At 33.8% G+C, this 21379-nt stretch overlaps 1 protein-coding gene across 32 annotated transcripts in view; it reads left to right on the plus strand.

Annotated features, from left to right (window-relative positions):
- The window catches only part of LOC129741722 (sodium channel protein para), a 344044-nt gene that overhangs the window by 24731 nt on the left and 297934 nt on the right, over nucleotides 1-21379 (plus strand). For 30 of the 32 annotated variants that reach the window (XM_055733497.1, XM_055733471.1, XM_055733484.1 and 27 more), the window contains exons 3-7: nucleotides 2278-2490; nucleotides 2605-2665; nucleotides 2873-3017; nucleotides 3384-3548; nucleotides 13793-14068. In XM_055733497.1, the coding sequence (XP_055589472.1) occupies nucleotides 2278-2490; nucleotides 2605-2665; nucleotides 2873-3017; nucleotides 3384-3548; nucleotides 13793-14068 (860 nt within the window). The remainder of the gene's footprint in view (nucleotides 1-2277; nucleotides 2491-2604; nucleotides 2666-2872; nucleotides 3018-3383; nucleotides 3549-13792; nucleotides 14069-21379) is intronic. The other 2 variants (XM_055733486.1, XM_055733494.1) reach the window with 1 other exon arrangement.

Below are 21379 nucleotides of genomic sequence, written 5' to 3' on the forward strand. Positions count from 1 at the left end.
GCTTGTTTGTATCAACATGAAATGGCGCCGAGGAAGTATCGAAAGACAGGGATCGGAACGTTGTGAGTTCGAGACTGAGAGAAGATATAGGTGAAGTTGTATATGGCTCATTTATATTTGCAGTAAACATTAAATTCTATTGTATTTATGTTCACGGCGATTCATAGTAAAATCGTAATAAAGGAAAAATATAATTGCTTTGGGGTACAGTAACAATAAATTGTATTAAATGGTGAAGAAAGTTGTACAAACCTCAGGCTACCTGCAAAAGGAAATTGTAATCAAATTGTAAGACAGGCAATAGAAAGTTGTAAGTTGTACAATCCTAAGATTTTGTGCAAAGCAAAGTTTCTATCAAATTATTGAAAACGCAATACAAAGTATTATATTTTCAAGGTGAGTAAAATTTGGTCCGTATATTGCCTCCACTTTGGTACGTACAGGCTCATATAGAATATTGGCTTACAGTTTCATATAATGATCATCAATAAATATTAATCAGCCAGTTCCTTTACTTCGACCGAGGTCAATAGGAGCAGATAAAATCATTCTTCTTTGTCTATCTCATATTCTTATCCGTTGTATTTTTATTTGAATAGCTGGTAAACATGTGCTTCCTGTATTAATTTTTTAACGTGGTATACGGATGGCCCTTTTTAATGTTCTCTCATGCCGGTCCTTGCTGATATTAATTTGTCTAAAAAAACAATGCTTTCTTAACATAAATTTTATTGAAAGTTCTTCTAATTCCCAATGATTTTCCTTTCCTACGCTTTTTTTCTTGTTCGTATTTTTTTGCTTTCATTTTTTTATCACTGTTTGCAATTTCCTCGGCTGTAGTGCTGATTCCGGCTGAGATATTGAACTTCTTCCTTCGCTTCGTAGAACCTTCTACAAAAATGACTCGTTTTGTGTTGATAAAATCCTGGAAGGTATCTTCATTTTTTTTTCAGTCCAATTCGGCGCTTACGAAATTTATTTTTGCGGTGGTTCCACACTTGTTGGAAAGATACCATTTTTTAAAACCAAAAATCAAGTTTTCTTTTCAATTTTTAATCAAGGTTTTTAACAGTGCTGGGAAATGTGATTTCAGTAGAGTTGTCGCTGAAGACATGCTTTTTCCTTTATAATCCGAAGCATTTATCACGCTTCATATTCGCTTCATGGGACAAAAAAGCAACGTCTCAAGTCTGCATAATATGTGCTGAGTTTGAAGGGAGACATTTAAAAGAAATGTGTAGTTCACACAATTTTGATTTCTTTTAGAAAAATACGAACTAACCTTATCTCCGATTGCTGTTTAAATTAAATATTCATTATTTTTTTTGGAGCTCAAAAAGTAGCTTCAAGGCTGTGGAAACCACGATCTTAGCTTGGCCTATTTTCTTCCCCATTTGTACTTTTTGGACACTGCTTCAAAAAATTGGAATAACTCTTAACATATTCAACCAATTTGTAGAAAAAACACTGATTTTGGTTAAGGAGATCCTAAATAATGCACGTATTTATCAGGAAAATTGCGATGAAATTTGATGGTGTGAGTTTACACATGAAAAATTTGTGCAATGTAGTTTGATTGTCATTTTGACACTTAATTAAGACGATTTTAAGAATTAAAACAAAATGTTTATGAGACAAAATTTTTTAAAGCAAAAAAGGAAATGATATGCCGGCTATCATGTGTAAAAAATTGAAAACGATATCTCTGATACTTATTAAGATATTTCTAAAACAAACATTTTTCATTTTGGCCTATACTCACCCCCCAGGTCCATAGTCACCCCGTACTTCATAGTTGATTTATGTTTGACAGTACTTGCAATTTTTTCACGGTCATCCATAATATGAATGTTTTTCACTATTAAATATCATAATATAGATCAATTTAAATTTATAGTTGAATAACTGAAAGTGTTTTTAAATATTTGTTGATCCAAGTTTTGAATATAACTGTTAGATATGAGTCAGGATAGGCTAGTTAGTTTACCACGCAATGTAAAAACACGATTTCAAAAAAACGATAGAAAACTGAGGGTGAAATAAGTTCGTGCAATTCTCAATTCTTATTTTGTAATATCTGATTTTCTATTGCGATTCCACCTAAGGGTGTCCGTCTTACCCGACTTTCTCCTACTACTAAAAAGGGAAAAGTTCGAAAAATTCGTAGAAATTTAAATAACATAATCTACAGTGACCTCAAGTGATCATGGAACATTCCATATATAAATTACTGACACCATACCCTGTCCTTATCTAACATCTTTTCCTCTTCTACAGGTCTCAAGACCATCGTCGGCGCCGTCATCGAGTCCGTTAAGAATCTCAGAGATGTGATAATTTTAACCATGTTTTCGTTATCGGTGTTTGCTTTAATGGGGCTGCAGATCTACATGGGCGTGCTGACGCAGAAGTGCATCAAGGAGTTCCCGATGGACGGTTCCTGGGGGAACCTGACGGCCGAAAACTGGGAACGGCACAACAATAACGACTGTAAGCAGCAATATCTGACACTCTCTAGTCTGGTCGTGGGGGCAATTTTTTTTTCTTTCTCATACAAATGGGTTGATTATTTTACCCATTAATTTCGTCTTCGTCTACTTTCAGCCAATTGGTATTTCTCGGAAACCGGGGACACGCCCCTTTGCGGAAATTCGTCGGGTGCTGGGTACGGATCTCGACGTCTCGCCTTTCGGGTTTTTCTACGAAAGGCTCTCGGATTGGTTTCCACGAACAGAGATAGCTAATCGACACATTACTTTTTTTTTCTTTCTCTCCTCTTTTCACGCCACGAACCTTTATCTTCGTCTAATAACCTAACCAAAACCAAACCATACTGAAACGAAAACGCAAAAAAAAAATCCAACCTCCACAGTCAATGTGAGGAAGGATATATTTGTTTACAAGGTTATGGAGATAATCCAAATTACGGGTATACAAGTTTTGATACTTTCGGATGGGCATTCTTATCTGCCTTTCGTCTCATGACCCAAGATTATTGGGAGAATTTATATCAACTGGTTCGTATCCAATGTCTGAGTATGAATGTGCGAGAGCTCAAAGCAGTAGTAATGTAGAAAAGTTCCTTGCCCCTTAATTCCCCAATCCAAGTAGACATAGATTTGTTAGGTTAGAACCTGACCAGCGTCAGTTGCCGTGAGCGATTCAATCAAAGTAATCGTAGAGAAGGTGTCTTTAGAAAATTTGTTTTACAAAAAGTTTAAGGACCAAAAAGTAACTGGAAAACCTCACGGTAGCTAGCTCCCGTTTAACTCCCCCAAAAAAAAAATCGTTTGCAACCGCCCCTTGAAAACCTCCCTCAAGAAAGTACCCCTCAAGAACAACAACAAACCATCTTCTGTTTCTCTTCATGGTGCGCAAAACAGGTGTTACGATCAGCTGGACCGTGGCACATGCTCTTCTTCATTGTGATTATCTTCTTGGGTTCGTTCTACCTTGTAAATTTGATCTTGGCCATTGTCGCCATGTCGTACGACGAACTCCAGAAGAAGGCCGAAGAGGAAGAGGCCGCCGAGGAAGAAGCGCTTCGGGTGAGCGAATTCTTTAGAATTTCTTTTCTTCTTCGTTTTTGTTTTTGCCTTATCAGTGGATTATTTCCTTTTAGTTGTTATCCACATTTCACCAATGTTTTGTGTTTGGATTTAAGTTTCGCTATCGAGAACCATGTTTGCTGTCCGGTTGCCATTTTCCTGTGCCTATCATGTGTCATTCCGTCATACTGTAATATTTGTCACCTCTCGAAAGTGTACTCTAATCTCTCTGTCATGTCATTCTATGTACAACTTTCCATTTCCAATAATACATCATACACAAAGTAAAGTAATCACACAAGAACAACAACATTTCAGTGGCTGTGTATAATTCAACCAGCTGTCAGTGTAGCCTTTCTCCAAAAGTGAAAAACACATGTAGGGTACCTAACTATGTAATTACAAATTGACCGACCCCACAGTCTATTTCTGGACAATCGTTATCAATCGATAAAATTTTGTGGAAATAAACTTTCCGCCTTCCCTCGTTTCCGACCCGAAAAAGTGGAACACACGCCATCCATCCGGGGGCTCCAGGGTACATCCCGTGGCGGATGGGAACTTGATTGATGTGTGTACCACAACTGTTGAATTTTTAATTGCCTTGTGCCGCACCTAACTTTAACCTAACCTAAAAAATCGAAACTACCACCGGTTTCGTCGTCGTCGTCCTTGTTTACCGGAAAATAAAAATAAATTGTTTTTTCTTCCTTTCTTCTTCTATTGATGCAGTTTTGTGTTTTTGTTTATTTGTGTGCTATAGAATCTTCCTGTGTACGTGTGATGTCAAAATATGTGTTTATATGTGTATGAATGTGGGAGAGTGTGAATTATACAGAGGACAATTTTTTTTGTCAGCTATAACCATACGGAAGCCTATCGTTTTCTTTGCTTACATGTCGTGTTTGATGTTATTTTTTTATTGGTTTTTCGTGTTCGGTCCAATATCAATGAATCAATCACGATAATTAAACTGTAAACTTTTTTTTAACTTCAGCTACTACAAATTCATACAAATGGAACTGTCTATTGCCGGTTTTTTTTTTAAACCAATGTAAAGTGTGAGCTCGAGCGAAAGTTTTTTTTTTTAAGTCAAAGACGGTGCGTTTTGTAATAACCAATGGTGGTAGTGAGTCAGATTCTCAAAAAATTTAATATACTCAATTTTTTTTTTGTTCCGGGATTTACATCCTTTAGGATGATTCATCCCTTCAATCAAACTAGGGTTGCCTTTAGCTGTATAGAGGTTGTTAAGGACCAAAATTTCACTGCTCTCACCCACTAATTTTAATTTTTTTTTAAGATTACAAACAGTACCATATTTCACTTTGATTGGACAACTCAGAGGTGCCCTTCAAACACCTTGAAATTGAAAAATTTATGGAAAAAAGTGAAAATTTCCATTGGCAAAATCATAATTAATTTTGGCAACACTGTAAAAATTTCAACACTTGATTTCAGTAAGCATTTTAAGCCTAGAAACAATTTTCTACAATACATCTAGTAGTTTTGGACTTGGAAAAAAAAGTTATAGGTCTTTCTGTTTATATTTTTCCATAGATTTGGGGAAGTTTGAGTAATCGAAATTTTAACAAAGCACTTTTCTTGTTTTTTTTTTCTAATTTTTTGGAGGAATATTATGTATTTTTCCTGATGAACTCCAAACCTGGCTTTGTTATTTTGTTTACATTTAACTTATATAATTTTGTTTTGCTATTATTGATACATTCATATACAGTATTTTTTCCCAAATTTAAGGTTTTTTAAGAAATCAAATTTGAAAGGAAATATATTAAAATCTTTTTGTAACGTTACAAAGATGTTAAATCGTTACTCGTTATCGATTATTCCTCTTTCATTGGTTCTTCTTTCATAATTACACATTAGTAGCTTTTCTTTGACCCTCATATTTTTCTAAAAAACTTCCATCACCGTACGAAATGTACCAAGACAGAATCACCTCCCTGTTTATCCGGTCTGCTTGGAACCTAGAGTAGGGTTACCATACGTACTCTTTTAAGAGTACATGTACTCTTTTTCGGTCGAGATAGGGGCGTACTCTTCTTTTCGTGAAATTATACCAAATGTACTTTTTTTTTGTTGAAAGATATTTGATATGAAAAACCTACGTATTTCTTCTATTTTATCAGGTTGTTTCACATCTTATACTAAAATACGAAAGGAATACGACTTGCAGCAAATTACTTTAACATCTTGTTTTCATTCAAGCATTTTTAGTCGTAATAAAGTCAACGTGATAAGCGCCTTTGAGTATGCAAACAGTAATCAATATATACACAATTTTGGTAATATGCTTAAATGCGCACAAATCTCAAATATTTTTTAAAAGTTTTCTTTTCGACACTTTACTAGCGTTATGGCATTCAAATAATGATTGTAAACTAAATGTACGCGTCTATAAAAAAGGTCTTTTTGAAATGGATTGTTTTATGATGGTCAGCATTACATCTTAATACTGCTATCTCTTCGAATAATCCATCTTTTGCATAACCTCGACAAATTGACAGAATTTAATTGAATAGAAATATCTCGGTTTCCAATAACAGTAGAACCCGCTTATTCGAGGTAGTAGGGGCCTCATCAGATAATACGAAGTGTACATATTTTTCCTTTTGTTTTGCACCATCCGGGAGCAAAGCTCGATAATAAAATGGATCATGTATCAACCTGGTGGCTGGATGCTCAGAAAACCGAAGTTACAGTACCGTTCATAATTGTATAGAAATTGGAAGCACGCGAACTGTCACTTCGACTTTGAACATCCATAACTGTTTACTCTGATGATATTCTATGATCAAATTTTCTGCGTATGATAGATCAACTATCACACTATTATGTCACAAAATTTGAGCTTTCTATACTTTGTGTGGTCTGAGATACAGAAGTTCTACGAAAATTGGACTTTTTGGACTCTTACCATTCAAACTTCAATATCTCAGAAATAACGCAACACTTTTTATTAAAATTTTGCAGAGTGATTTTTTAAACATTAAGTTAGCATGTCTGAAGTTTTTGAAAAATTCTATCGGTGGGATCAAAAGTTACGTGAGGTGCAATATTTCAGGCAAGAATCAAAAAATGCGATATCTATAGAATTCTATAGAATCGAAGTGACAGTGCACGTGCTTTCAATTTCTATACAATTATGAACGTTACTGTAACTTCGGTTTTCTGAGCTGATCGCTTCACCAATTTGACCGTAAGTAGCGACAAGACCGAAGCAATCGACCATTGCTTGCTCGTCTAAAATCCCGAGTCGATGGGTGGTGATAGAGAAACAAGAAGGATCAATATAAGGCAAACACGAGTGCAGGGTTGCCAATTTTTTATTTTTTCAAAATTCTGTGACAAGAGAAATAAAAATCAGGATACATGGTTTAACGGTAATTTCGGTCGAAGTTAGGACCATTTTTTTAGTCGCCAATCCACATTTTAACCACCACCGCTGTCTTTAATTCAGTTCTGTACGTGCGAAATATACAAGCAGGGTTGCTAATATGCGTGATTTTTTAGGATTTGCCTGATTTTTGGAACCCCAATCTGATAACCTGATAAGCCTCTGTTTTTCCTTGATCTTTAGGAATAAACCTGATTTTTATAAATGTGATTGAAAATGGGTACTTTTACGAAATGACATTGGTGGGGGTTAAAATGAAAATTGACAACCAAAAAAAGGTCCTAACTTCAAACGAAACTTCCGTTAAATTATGTATCCTTATTTTTATTTCTCATGTATCTGAATTTTGAAAAATAATGTTAGTAACCCTGTATACAAGAAGTTTTTTTTTTGTTTCGATTATAGTTGTTTTACCATCTTTATGGCATTCGCGACTTTATCAACGTTACAGTTGGTGGATCGTTATTGAAAAACTTATCCGGTACAACTCTGTTCGATGTTTTCTCTTGGGCTCGAACTCGTGGACATCGGCTCAGGAGACAACAGACTTGCCAACTTAGCTATATCACAAGCCTTGTATACAAGAAGTAAATCGATGAAAAGTCCAGCAGTTGATCCATGCAGCTCGAATTGTACGCTGGTGTCGGTCGACTCCATCACGGTCACCTTGGTCTAATTGGCTAGCGCGCCGTTGAACTGAAGCGGAAATTGCGGGTTCAAGTCCAGGCGGTAGGCCTATGTTTCTTTTTCGAGAAATTCGGCTTATATCTACGGCTTATGTTCTTCCTTTTCTTCGACCCTCATGTTTCTCTAAATATTTCATAACTTTTTCAACCATTTGACGATCATTTCTGCTTGTAATGATCGAAACTTGTTGTATAAGACTATTTTTTGGCATATTTAGATCTAGTTTTTATAGTAGCATATTTTGCTCAATATCTAAAATCTAGAGTATGGTACTTCCTACAGCACAAAAATTTTGAACTTCTCTTGATCAAAGTGTCTACATTTCATAAAAAAATATTGAAAAAAATATTGGTGGCAATCACTTTTGCAATTTTGGTCCGTCTTATCTCCCAAAGTGCACTGTAAGACTTGAATTGAAAAAGGTTTATTAATATTTTAAAATGGAAAAAATATATAGATATAGAAGTTACCCAAAAGTTGGTAAAAGTGGTAAAATAGTTCTCAGGATTCAGGAAATATTTGAAAAGGTAAAAGCAAAACTAAAATTCCTGTAACTTTTTACAAAGTTACACGGTGCACTTAAGTTTGCGTGGTTGTACAGTGTTGCCAAAACAATTTTTTTGGAAATTAGCACTTTTCCATACTCATTTTGCTGTATATTTTGGTGTTTGTCGGTATTTGTTTATCAAGCGTAAAAATATATATATTGCTAAATACCTACATTCTAATCCATTACTAAATAGTAAAATGTATTGTAAAGGAATCTTTTTTTCAAGTATGTTTGTATGTATGTTGGTTATCCACCATGGAGGCATGGTTTCACCGCAGTTTCTGCCTAAGTATGAGCTCACATGCATTCTTCAAATTATTAGGTTCGACAAATCTCCAATGCAGCGCATACCCGGACACCATGGCTTCGTATGAACTGTTATGGAATTAATGTATTGCGTGTGTTGATGTGAGTATATTTTAGAAGAGCGAGGCTACCAGGTGGGCTAGATTACTTACAGATATTCCGGCATCCGTGTATATACCTGGCCAGCTGGCAACCATAGTGGATAAAAATCAATAGATTTAAAAAAAAATCGAGGGTTTCTTTTATATAAATCTGATTTCTTTTTACTTAAATCAGATTTTTTTTTCTTTAAATAGGACTTGTTTTAGAAACTGCTTTTTGAAGGAAATCTTTAAGCATACAAAAGTTCTTCTGCTTTGTGATATAGCTGAGATGTTCGACTCTGTAGAATAAAGGCTGTATATGTGTAACATTCATGATTCATGATTTAAAACATTCACCAAAGACAGATAAGCCAATGCTTTGCAAACTAAATTCACATAGATTCGACTTTGTATCTAACGCCTCGAAACAAAAAGACATTCTAGACTAATTGGCGAGTTTATGATTGTCTTGGAAAAAAATGTCAAATTCCTTCGTAACCTTTCGTATTTGTAATGTATGTTTTCCGCTGTCCCCGTCAAGGAACTTCTTGAGCGGAAACACCTAGGGGCCGTTAAGATACCTCGTGGACAGACGTGGACATTTAGTTGACCTAAACCCCTGGCCCGGTTGTGCACAGTGACATATTTCTAATTTTCAATTTTTAAAGTTTGAAAACAAGTTTTAAAGTTTTTGAATTAAAATCGCTAATTTCTCAAACAAATTAGCAATTCCTTTACTGAATGAAAAAATATTATTCAAATTCACCAATCACTTTTTAAGGGGGGGGTAGGGTCTAACGGGTATAAAAAAACACAATTTTCACGATTTTTTTCTAGAGCTATCGTTCAAACAAATGTATTCAAATTTTTTGCATTATACAAAGCATTGTTAAAAGAACATTTAGTATTTTTTTCGTAGAAAAATATTGAAAAATGAACCGGTGACGGAGCATTTTCGAGGATGCCTTTTTGAAAACAGGATTTGCGGTGGACACTGTATCTCAGCACAGAATCATCTGAAGTCAAAAAATCAGAGCAAAATTTTTTTAATAGATGTTTTTCTGGACCCCAACGTTTTTATTTAACTTAAAAATATTTTTATGAAATTTTTGTGGCTGTTTGAAGTGAAAACTACGATTTTTCACTTAAAAATCCGCCATTTTTCACCTCTAAAATCTCCCCAAAGTAAAAAAATCAAAAAAGAAAAACGTTGGGGTCTGGTATTTTATATGTAGAAAATATGATCCAAATTTGAAAAGAATCGGATAAGTAGTTTTCAAATGACGATGTCCACGGACTTTAAAAATGTGCTTTCGAGAAAAACGCGTTTGAAGTTTCTGCTCTTGCTTTCTTGCAGTATTAGATAGGAGGAGATAAAGGCCTATAACTTCTACAGTTTTGCTTCAATTGACTTGAAAATTTGACACAACATTCTTGAAATGTTTTACAATAAGAAAATAAAAAAATAAAAAAATCGATTTTTTGAAAGTGTTAGACCCTACCCCCCCCTTAAAGACGACTACGTGTTGGTGTTACTAATTTACTCAATCAGACTTTTTCTTATCTTGGTTCAGGTAAATCAAAACAGCAAATAAAAAGAATAAATCCTTATTCATAGCTTTTAAAAACGTTAAGGGTCAAAATTTAAGAAAAAAAAAACATAAAAATTCAGATGATGTTATGAAAAAAAGGAAATTGACTTTACTTTGCTTGAAAAAAAAAATAACAAAAATTAGCAGACATGGTTTAGATTATTTTATTGAAATGCCAACTTGCCAAATTATCTTTATTGAATTAAATTTGAGTGATATTTATGAAGTATGTCCACGTGGACATTATCCAATCCCCTACTCCCTTCTTCGAGGACATAGACATACATAAGACAAACATAGACATTTTCATAATCTCTTTCCGCATCCCCCTCGGGTGTCCACGTGGTATGTGATTGGCATCTTACGTTCCTGTTATTATTCCAACTACAGTCCGGACAGGACCCATTATGACTAAAGGAAACCTCTCTGCCAACATGGATACACTTTGAAACAATCCAGTATAGACAGTTTTAATTGCGGGTCCTGACCAACATCCTCATTATTCACAACTAGCGGAATATCCACTAGGAGCAAGAAATAAATCCATTTCAAATTCCCGAGGGAATGAATAAAATTAGATGGTTAAAAATCCGGAAAAATGAGAAAAATAATTCCAAACTCACAAAATTTAGTATTTTATTCACCAAGTATAGGTAGAAATTTTGATTGAAATAACTAAAAACAATCAAGTGAATGAAATCGAGATTTTGATTATGATTACAATCAGTTTGATTTAAATCAAATCCACTTTGCTGGAAACTGATTGAACATCCCAATTATATAGCCAGCTATAGAATGAAAGGATGAGATTCGCAAAAAAATTTCTAGCCGATAGCGGGAATCGAAATCAGTAGTCGTAGAAAGTTTATATTTGATAGAACGGTTTTTTTTTAAAATGTTTTGAATTTTTGGACTCAATTTTGAATTTTTAATTTATAAAATCCATATTTCATAAATCCCTAATTTTTAAGATTCTTAATCCTTCATGTAAAAGATGCATTTTATTTGTAAAATATTTGCTTTCATGAACGTATATATTTGCTACTGATAATGTAACTTAAAGAGAATAACTGAAAACGACGTTTTTTTTTCATGGGTACATGGAATTACCGGAATTTGCCCCATCTTAGCTCTAAATATTTCAAAATTCAAAAAAATTCTTCGTAAATCGCCAATATCTCTGTTAGTGCAAAAAAAAACGCAATTCATCATGCATAAGGTTGCCAGATTTTTTTCAGCCCGTGTGCGGTCCAAATCATGGAAATCTTATCTAAAAGCCTGGCAAAATCTGGCCATTTGATTTCGAAATTATCGCCCAAAAATCCGTATCTTAGGTTTCCAAAAAACCTTTATGAATATTTTTATGAAACTTTATCCAAATTTCATTCTGGATGCTCAAATAAAAACTTTTTCAACATAATTTGTGTTTTTTTTTTATTATCTGGAAAATAAAGTGAATAAATCCTGGCAAAATCCGGGTTTTTTCAATGAAATCCGGGCAACTGAGCAGGATCGGTCTTTTCCCAACTATTGTATTAAATATCCAAGCAAACTCGGGAAAACCCGCGCCATCTGGCAACCTTAGGCATGCATAGTGGGTGCTCAGGATAAAATTCCCTAGTATTTGAATATAAAATGGTACTGACATCTGACTAGCTGTTCTGACTAGCTGAAGTTATACATTAAATTACAAAAATAATTGTAAATAAAGAAGTTCAAAAATCATGTTTCTCGCTCAAAAAGTACTACACAACACGCGTTGAGTTTAAATCTTCAACTTGTAGAGCAAAGAATTTGAATTTCGAGCAACTCTTGTCAGCGATAAACAAAAGTTAAAAAAAGTTGTTTTCGAAAAAAAAAATTCGTGTCTCTTCATGCATCAACTTTGAACCAATCGAGTGAGTGTAGGAAGCCGAGTTATAAAAAAAAGCGTGTCCATACATGAAACTGTAACCTCTTTCCAATAAATTGGGAAAGTTGGATTTAAGATTTAATAAACTGATATTTTTTACTTATGTCCACTGGTCACCATCAAATATCAAAATCAGACTCGCAACAGCCTATCCGCTAGACCACATCAGCGCTTGTCATTGAATGAGTTTGCTAATACAAATTGCTCATGAAATGATAAAAACAGCCTGTTTTTAATCGACTTTTTTTTAAATAAGGTCTTTTTAAACGTGTTTAACTTTTTTTTAATTATTTTGTTCATTCCTTTTTTTTACACTTTCTTTATTTGAAACGGCTCATACCTTTAGGCTTTAAGGAGCCAAAATCTATTTTGGTTGTTTACAATTGTTTGCTTAACTCAACACTTTGTGAGAGAAGAAAGTAAGATAGAAAGGGAAACATGAAAATAAAAAAAAAATTATAGACGAAGATCGATAGCTTTTAGAAAAAGGCAGAATTCGAACATGTAGTCCAAATCTAGCACAGCTAGTACATCTCTCACTGGAACATTAGGTGGTTTTCCTCGGGCCCGAAGTTTGTTCATTCCTTTCGCATGAAAAATATTTTTCTTCTTCGGCGTTTTGAAATATACTGGATTTAATTTTGTTTTTTTTTTTTTTTTTATAAAAGTATATTGGATTTGATTAGTAGATAATAATATTTGAGGGCCTCAAAGCCAAACAAGTATTAGTGCATAAAATCCACTTTCGTGAAAAAAAGAAACCCGAAGTTTTTGTGTTGCGCGATTTTCCATAGACTTTTCGAAAAGTTGCTTGAAAGCGCGAAGCGTTCTTGATTGGAAAAACGTGATTCTCTTAAATGAATTTTCCTTGTAAAATTTTATGAAAACTAGAAAACATTTGTTTTTGTTACGCATAAAAATGGCAAATTAGCGTATGAATTGAACCGTTTCACAGATGTAGAATATAGGAACGTGAAATTCAGTAAAACACGACATGTAGGTATTGCTTTCAAATATTTTCAAAATGCTTTGCCAAAGTTTGAGGGCAATCAAGAAATTCAGCAATAAGTCACCATCAAGCGGTTCCCATCCAGTTGGGTTGATAACGATTGTCGTCGTATCATTTCACGGAACGCTAAAGTCATCCTGTTGTTTATCAAAATTCGTTTACATCCTATGGTTTAGTAATTTATATTCGATTTTTACAAGTACAATGTAGAAAAATGCAATAACAGTGTGTTGTGTGCTGAGCGAGTGAGCTTTGAATGTTTGAGACGATCTGACGATTTTAAATGTTGTGCAAAAACTTCTATCACTATATCTTTAAAAAAAAACGCTAATTGAAACTGCTAATGTGTTTGGTATTGGTAAGTGTTGTTTGGTTAGAAGGAAAAAAAAACTATCGACGCCTTGGCAAACCGCTTTAAGGACTTCAGGACAAGCGGATCCCAAAAACAAACACAACACGAAAAATTCAAGGCCCAAAATTATACCAACTGTACTTTTGTGTGAATCGTCGTGATGCGTGCTGTCGTCAAAACGTCTGGCTTTCATGTGTTCAATGTTTCCAATGATTGAGTGTTGTTGTGGTGTGGCACGGAATCGAGGATTCCGAGGTGTAGGAATGAACTAATATGTCTCTCTGGTTCTTGTTTTTGCGCTCGGCATACATGGCCCCAATGTTTGTCATCTGTAGGAGGCGGAAGAAGCGGCTGCAGCGAAAGCGGCCAAACTGGAAGCCCATGCGGCGGCAGCGGCAGCCGCAGCAAACCCGGAGATCGCCAAAAGCCCGTCGGACTTTTCCTGCCACAGCTACGAGCTGTTCGTGGGCCAGGAGAAGGGCAACGACGACAACAACAAGGAGAAGATGTCGATCCGGAGCGAAGGATTGGAGTCGGTGAGCGAAATCACAAGAACAACCGCACCAACAGCTACTGCAGCTGGCACTGCAAAAGCCCGTAAAGTGAGCGCGGTAAGTATGTGAACCGCTTGTTGCACCCCTCCCCTGGCCCTTCCTCTTTTTTTAAAGTTTCCTCAAACCAAACGAAAGGACTTGTACCCTTGAATTTTAGAAGAAAAACCTTCCAAACAAAATTTACTCCCTTCCCACATAGAATGAGTGTTCTCCCCCCTAGAAACCCCAAAAAAAAAATTCAACCCATTCCAAATCTTAGTTTTTTGATGTTTGTGTCTTGAGAAGAAACCAAAAACAAAAAAAAACAAAAAAGAAGGTAACAAAAAGTCATGTCTTTTAGTGCAAATTTATCAAAATATCAATCTGGATTTTCACCTGCAAAAGCAAACCACATCCGAAGCTATGTTCACTCAGCTAATTTATCACAACATCACGTCAATGTGTTTAAAATAAGTTTCAAATGCAAAGGCAAAGATCTAGAAGACATGAAAATTTACTCCCAAAATTAATCCCCCTTTGAACCCTAGATTTGAGAAAAAAATCATCAACTAAAAGACAGGTTTCATTCAAGTTGAATTTTGTGAAATCATTGTGGCAGTGATGAGTTTTGACTAATTGTAGAAAATTATATGTTCCATTTTATAGAGAGATTTGAAACAATTTCAATGTTGTACAATATTTCCCCAACGTTGATGTTGATTATATCCTCCCCAAAACTAAGTACTTGTTACGACTTGATCCTTCTACAAGTATCCTCTACGGATTAAACGTTAGATTTTTGCGGCTAGAGATTAGAGAAGCAACATAAAACTGTCACATTTCTAGAAGAAACAGTTCCAACACAGTAATACATATGCAGGCACACACAGCCATCAACACACAAACATGTTGTAGTTAGGGAATTACAGTAGGTACATGATAGAAGATAACATTTAAATCAGTTTTAGGTCCAACTTTATTGTTGAGCACTTTCACTCTAGCATTACGTCTTCGTGACACTTTTTGGATGGGTTAGGTGATTGAAAGTAGATACAAATCTTAAAATATAGATCTCGCAACAACATTCAATTATTTTGTCATTTTATGGAAATAGAGTGGTCTCATTGAAAAATAACATGCATTTTTTTAAATATTTTGAAATACTATTGATAGTTTTTTCAAAATTTTTGGTACCGTAAGATTGAGATTGGTAAGATTGATCTTTTTTTTTTTAATATTTCTCGATTTTTTTTGTTAAGGGGAATGTGGCATGTTTCATATTTTTAAAACCAAAACTGGACTCCTATGAATGTTAAACATGGTTGCATAAATTCATTAGACTCCTTTAAATTTGATTTAAATCGATTTCGTCTTTGATTGGAATTTGATAGATCAGTCTCTATTTTGACGGTTTTAGCGAGTTTTCTTGATAATAAAGAATAAAAAACACCTTCATAATATTTACAAATGCTAGTAATTGATAAACTAAAGCAGTTCGTGTGTTAATTTCAAACAACAATTCAAATCTGAGATGGACAATGATGCTGCATAAATTAAGGGGTTAAATTTTTTAACATTAGTTATAAAATAGGAACTACAAAAAATGAAATTTTGCCTTCATTCAATTCTTTAGGCTCTCGCACTATTCCCCTTTCATTTTTTCCTTTAAACTTTACCATTTAATAGGATTTCTAGCCTATTGTCATAGACTGGCTTACTCTTGGAAAACGTCCCTATTTTTAAATATCAAAAATTTTCCTCAACATACAACAAAAACTATACCAAAACTATAAATTGACTAAGGAAAAAAGTTGAACTGTCACATAAGTCAACATGCTGCTTCTTATCGTTTTGATTTCATCAAGAAGGGTGTTTGTTTGCAAGCCTTCGAAAAAATATATATTTCAAGATTTTGAAATAACATGTTTACTTACATTTAAATTTTCAAAAACAAACCAAGTTTTCCCCAATTTGAAACTCAACATGTTGGTAGAAAAACGTAGAAAAAAGTTTTGAGATATTTTAATTTTAGACTTAGTTGTTGATGATTATGTGGAGAAATTTTACGTTGATCAAAGCTACCCCGGTGATCAATGTTACCCCGTTTTACGATATATTACAAAACTAAAGTTGAATTATCTGAGAATCTGAGAATCATTTTTCCTTCGTTATGTTATGCAGATTTTTGCAGCTGAACTTCATCAACAAGCTATGGTAATTCTTAACTTGAAAAAAAAAAAACTTTCAACCAAAAATTTACGAGAAAACTACAATTTTTTAAGCACATAAATTTCGCGACGCATTCGCGACTTTATATTAACATTGAAATTGGTGGGCAATCATTGAAAAACTTATCCGGTAGAACTGTGTTCGATTTTTACTCTTGGGCTCGAACTCGCGAACATCGGCTCAGGAAGCAACTGGGTTGCCAACTATAGCTCAGTTGGCAACCCAGTTGCTACAAGCCCACAAATAAATATAAAATCTATTTTCAATACTTTTACATAACTTTCGATGAAAATTTTTTTCCCGAGGTTCTTTGATAAATTCATAATATTCAAATATTCAATGATCTGATTGATAGTTTTTTTTTTCAATATTAAAAACGGTTTAAGCAGGGGCTTGGAAACTAATTATTCATCAGAGAAGAGTTTTTGTGCTAGTCCATTTAAAAAAAAATCTTAGAAAAAATGATAATGGAAGGGCAACAGAAATTGAAGCATCAAATAAAATTTATAGCACGCTCAATAGATTCGAGTCGTGATAACTTAATTTCGAATCATGAGAGTTTTAATAAGTTCAGTTTGTTTTTCAGAACATATTGGATCATTTTGTATTTGTAAATGATTTTAGCGGAAGAAATTAATAGAACTCGTCAGTATTTCACATTTAAGTATTATAACTGTTTGGATATAATTGTGGTCTTGTTGTTCAATTTGACAGCTCCAATTTTTCATATGACGTTAGGTGTATTTCACTAGAAAAATATTATTGTGAATGCTCGGTGCCAAGCTAGTAATTTTTTCATCCAGAGTTGAGTAAGGAGTATATTCGAAAAAAAATGCAACACTTGTTTTGTGAATAACTTTCAAATGCATCGATGGATATTGATCAAACTTTTAGTGAAGCTATCTTGTAATATTGTAATTTAGCTGACAATTTTTTTCCTATAACGTTTTTGCTTGAATAATGCGTGCATAAAGAAAAGAAAAAAAGGAAGTTATATATAATTTTTCGGATTTGAGCTATTTTACATAAATAGTAAGTATTTATTTTAAATCCTAACTTTCAAGAATCTGAACAAATCCTTGAAGTTGCAAATTTTTAATATGAAGTTTTGAAAAATAAATATGGGATCTTGAAGGTTTTATTTTAAAAAAAAATTGTATTTACTTAAAATTGATACTAATAAGCTAATTCTTTTTAACCACAAAGATTACCATTTTTAGCATTTGTGAAAATTTATTAAATTTTTACAAATAAAAATGAGAGATGAAGTGCACGATTTCAATCAGATTTATTTTCTACTCTTGTAAACTTGATTAAAATTGAAGACTTTAGTTTGAAACTTTGTATTTAAAGAATTTGCAATATAAATATGTAATGTTAAACAACAAATGAAAAAAATAGATTTCCAGTTGAATTTTCTCTCAAAGATAAAATACAAGTTCTTTGGCCAAAAAATTAACACCAATGATTTAATTCATAATAAGAATAAGAAACATATATTTATTTATTGACACGAATGCCAAAACGTTGGTAAAGTGTCACAAATAAACAAAAAAAAATATATTTATTTAAAAAAAATCTATATTTTTCTTAAAACGAAATCTTTAAAATGAATCTAAATTTTTTTATACAAATTTGTGATTGCTTCTGGTTTGTGTTTCATAATTGTCTCTGCTTAAATATTAAATTTTAATTTTGAATCCCGAATCAAAATTTTGAAACTACGATCTTCTGCAATTTGAATCCTTTATAGAATTATTACATTGATATTTTAATCTTGATTAAGAAACTTTACTTCGAGCTGAATCTGAATTTTTAATTTTATTCCGAATCTGAATCTTGCCTTTAAATCTAAGTTTAAAATTTAAATCCCGAATTTGAAGCCTAAAATTTGCATCAGACTCTAAACCAAAAATCTCTTATTTGAATTCTGTATTTTTGGCTTTCCAAATGAATTCGTTACTAAGTTTTATTTCAAAATTTGACATGTGAATCTAAATAAAAATTGCGAGCTATAAATTTTTTTAAAGTTCCGATCCTGCATAAAAATTAAAAGTAAAAATTTCAAATCAAAATCTTAAAATTGGTTTGCAATTTTAAATCCGGAATTTTGAATTTCGAATATGGAATATGCAAAAAGTTTGAGTTTGAAAAGCAAAATCAAGATTAGAATCAGGATTTTTTACGAATGATGATCCAAACTGAAATTCAAGTACAATAAATTGGATAGAGAATCCGAAATTTAATCACAAGCATTAAATTTTAATGTTTAATTAAAATTCGGAACCACAAAATCCGGAATGATTGTGACCTAAGCTTTCCCGATTTTTTTCCGAAAGTATCTGAGCCGTGCCAATTCGGGCTATTTTTCTCATTATCAGCCTCTAAATAATTCGATTGAAATTTTCTAGAAAACAATTTAAATATTGTTTTTTTTATTGAAACACATCAGTCAATCCTTTTTAAAAATCTTTAAATAAGATTCATTGATAAAATTTTCACAACAAATTTGAGCGCAAAATACATAATTCTAAAAGCTCATTTAGTAATTTTAGTTGGCATTTCAGTAGAAAATAAGCAAATACAAAATTTACAATTTGACCAACGTTTCGGCCTTTGAAAAAAAAAGGAGAAAAAATCGGGCAGAATCTGAGAAATCTGACGAGTTAATTCTAATGTTATTGAAATTCGATATTCGAGACTAAATTTAAACAAGTGAGAAAGTAAAAAAAAATTAGTAGAATTGTGAACCTGGGATAAGATCTCGAGGTTTTGGCTTTAGTTCAGAGTTGAGATTATTACTCTAGAATCATTTTGGCAGTCCATCAAAAGGTGATAAAGAATTTGAAATTTTTTCATCTTCATGGAGGGGGAGGGGGATTAGGGCGTTTACCCCGTTCCGATGGCCATGTCAAAAGCTTTCTAAAAATTTCGATTGGGGAAATGATAAAAATAAAAATAGCTTAACAATTCGTCCAGCTGAATCATAAAAAGGCCTGACTTCGTTTATACAAGGTAAAAAAGCTGACCACCGGTAAAACAAACAAATACGGTGGTCAAGTCGTGCGCAAAATATTCAGACCGCTAGCTTGGTGATAATCAGAGCGTACAAAATTCACCATCATCAGTCATAAAACTGTGACTGTGAAAAAGTTAAAGCAGTCGCATTCATAACAGACGCCTTCAAATGAGTAACCAGTCAAATGGAGCGTCGGAAAAATCATAGTCGCCTTCAGCCCGTCGTGATTTTTTTGACTGTGACGGAATAATGTTTACATCAAAAAATATCTTAAGACGACGCCAAAAAACACAAGTTTCGTTATGGTCGTGGCTGAAAAAAAAATTTATACAACGATCATCGTTTCCGTTTTTGAAGATTAGTCCAGGATAGTTCGGGACCGGGACTTTTCCGAACGTAACATCAACTGTCACGACCGAAAAGAATTCGCTAGGGACTTGAAGGACAATATCGACTACGCGCAAAAAAAAATGCCTTTCATAATTATCTATATAAAAATTCCTTTACAATATTGTAACTCCGCAATTGGTAGTATTTTTATAATCCGAATTTTATTTGTTTTCGACACTGACAAATCGCCCAACAAGCAATCCAAATACACACAATTTTTCGAAACATACATAAAATGCTTTGAACCGACGCCGTCAACTTGCTTGACGACCGTCGTTTGAAAAATAACATCCCTCACGTGAACAGAAATCCATGACGATAGTCAAGGTTTTCCAACCCCTTGAAGCTTGACTGGTAGTCAAATGAGATTTGAAACGTGATGATGAAGGGAAATCAGCAACCATGTCAACAATGATGCTTGAAAAATGTCTGCTCTGGTGATAATTGCCCTTGGTGGATTTCAAACTACTAAATTTTGGTCGACCACCCGATCCTGGATGTTTTGAAGATAATTAAGAGATTTTTTTAAAATTTGAATGAATGGATAAATCGACAGAGAAGACTGCCTTCAAATGCGACTGTTTTCACTGCAAAGCGCCTCCGTAAAGCCTCCACACTAGGAGACGGTTCGTCTCGAGACGGTCTCAGCGTCTCCCATTTTCTTCGGGAGACACTGAGACCGTCTCAGGTTTCCAACAACAACAACAGACAACAAAGTTCGTCTCATAACAAAAATCGCAGTTCATGTTGCCTAGTGTGGACTAGGCTTAAGTTCCACAAGTTCCACTCTGTTTTGGTTGGATCTGGAATCGTGTAATTACTGTAAACTGTTAACTTGAGAGGGGTGATAAAAAGTATAGGGTAGATACTCTAGATTTCGACATGAGCTAGTTTTCGACAAATTTTTAAATGAAGGCTTATCTTTCTATTTAGTGGCTCAAGCTATCTATGTTCATATTTTTCTATTTTTGCTCTCCCTCTTTAGTATACGTTGAATATAAAAATTCTTCTAAATAAGATGTTGAATAGTAGTGAATTAATCATTTAAAAGTAACATTCTAAATCACCTGTGAAATTTAATGCCATCAACCAAATAAGAATGATTTTGAATCACGAAAAAACTTCCCTTTATGTAATTCGATTTAAAGCAACTTAAAAGGAATCAATGGTTGGATAAGGTTCTGAAATCAATCCTTTCGGTAATTTATTTTATAGTTTTGCTAACATTGAATGAAATTTCTATATGTTTTTTGAGCTGTCGAAAACTAGCGCTGAAAATTCACCTAATAATCTATTTTTCGACACCCATCTTCTTGGGTATGTTTATGTTGTTTCCATGGTGTAAAAACGCCGTAAAGTATACAAGCAATTCCAGTATACAAATATTCATATTCCTGAGCTAACAAAGGAGGTGGAAATACGCTTGTCGAAAACTAAAACGTTTTGTGCCGAAAACTAAAATTGAATGTCGAAAACTAGATCATCGAGAGGTTTTAATAAAAGGATAATAAAACCGTTGCTTTGAAACTATTGATCCATAAAAAAGGTGGAGAATGAAGATAAAAGTCTGATTCGTCTAACCAGAGCAGACATTTTTCAAGCATCATTGTTGACATGGTTGCTGATTTCCCTTCATCATCACATTTCAAATCTCATTTGACTACCAGTCAAGCTTCAAGGGGTTGGAAAACCTTGACTATCGTCATGGATTTCTGTTCACGTGAGGGATGTTATTTTTCAAACGACGGTCG

This window comes from Uranotaenia lowii, chromosome 2, assembly GCF_029784155.1.
Source record: "Uranotaenia lowii strain MFRU-FL chromosome 2, ASM2978415v1, whole genome shotgun sequence".
NCBI classification, from domain to species: Eukaryota; Metazoa; Arthropoda; class Insecta; order Diptera; family Culicidae; genus Uranotaenia; species Uranotaenia lowii.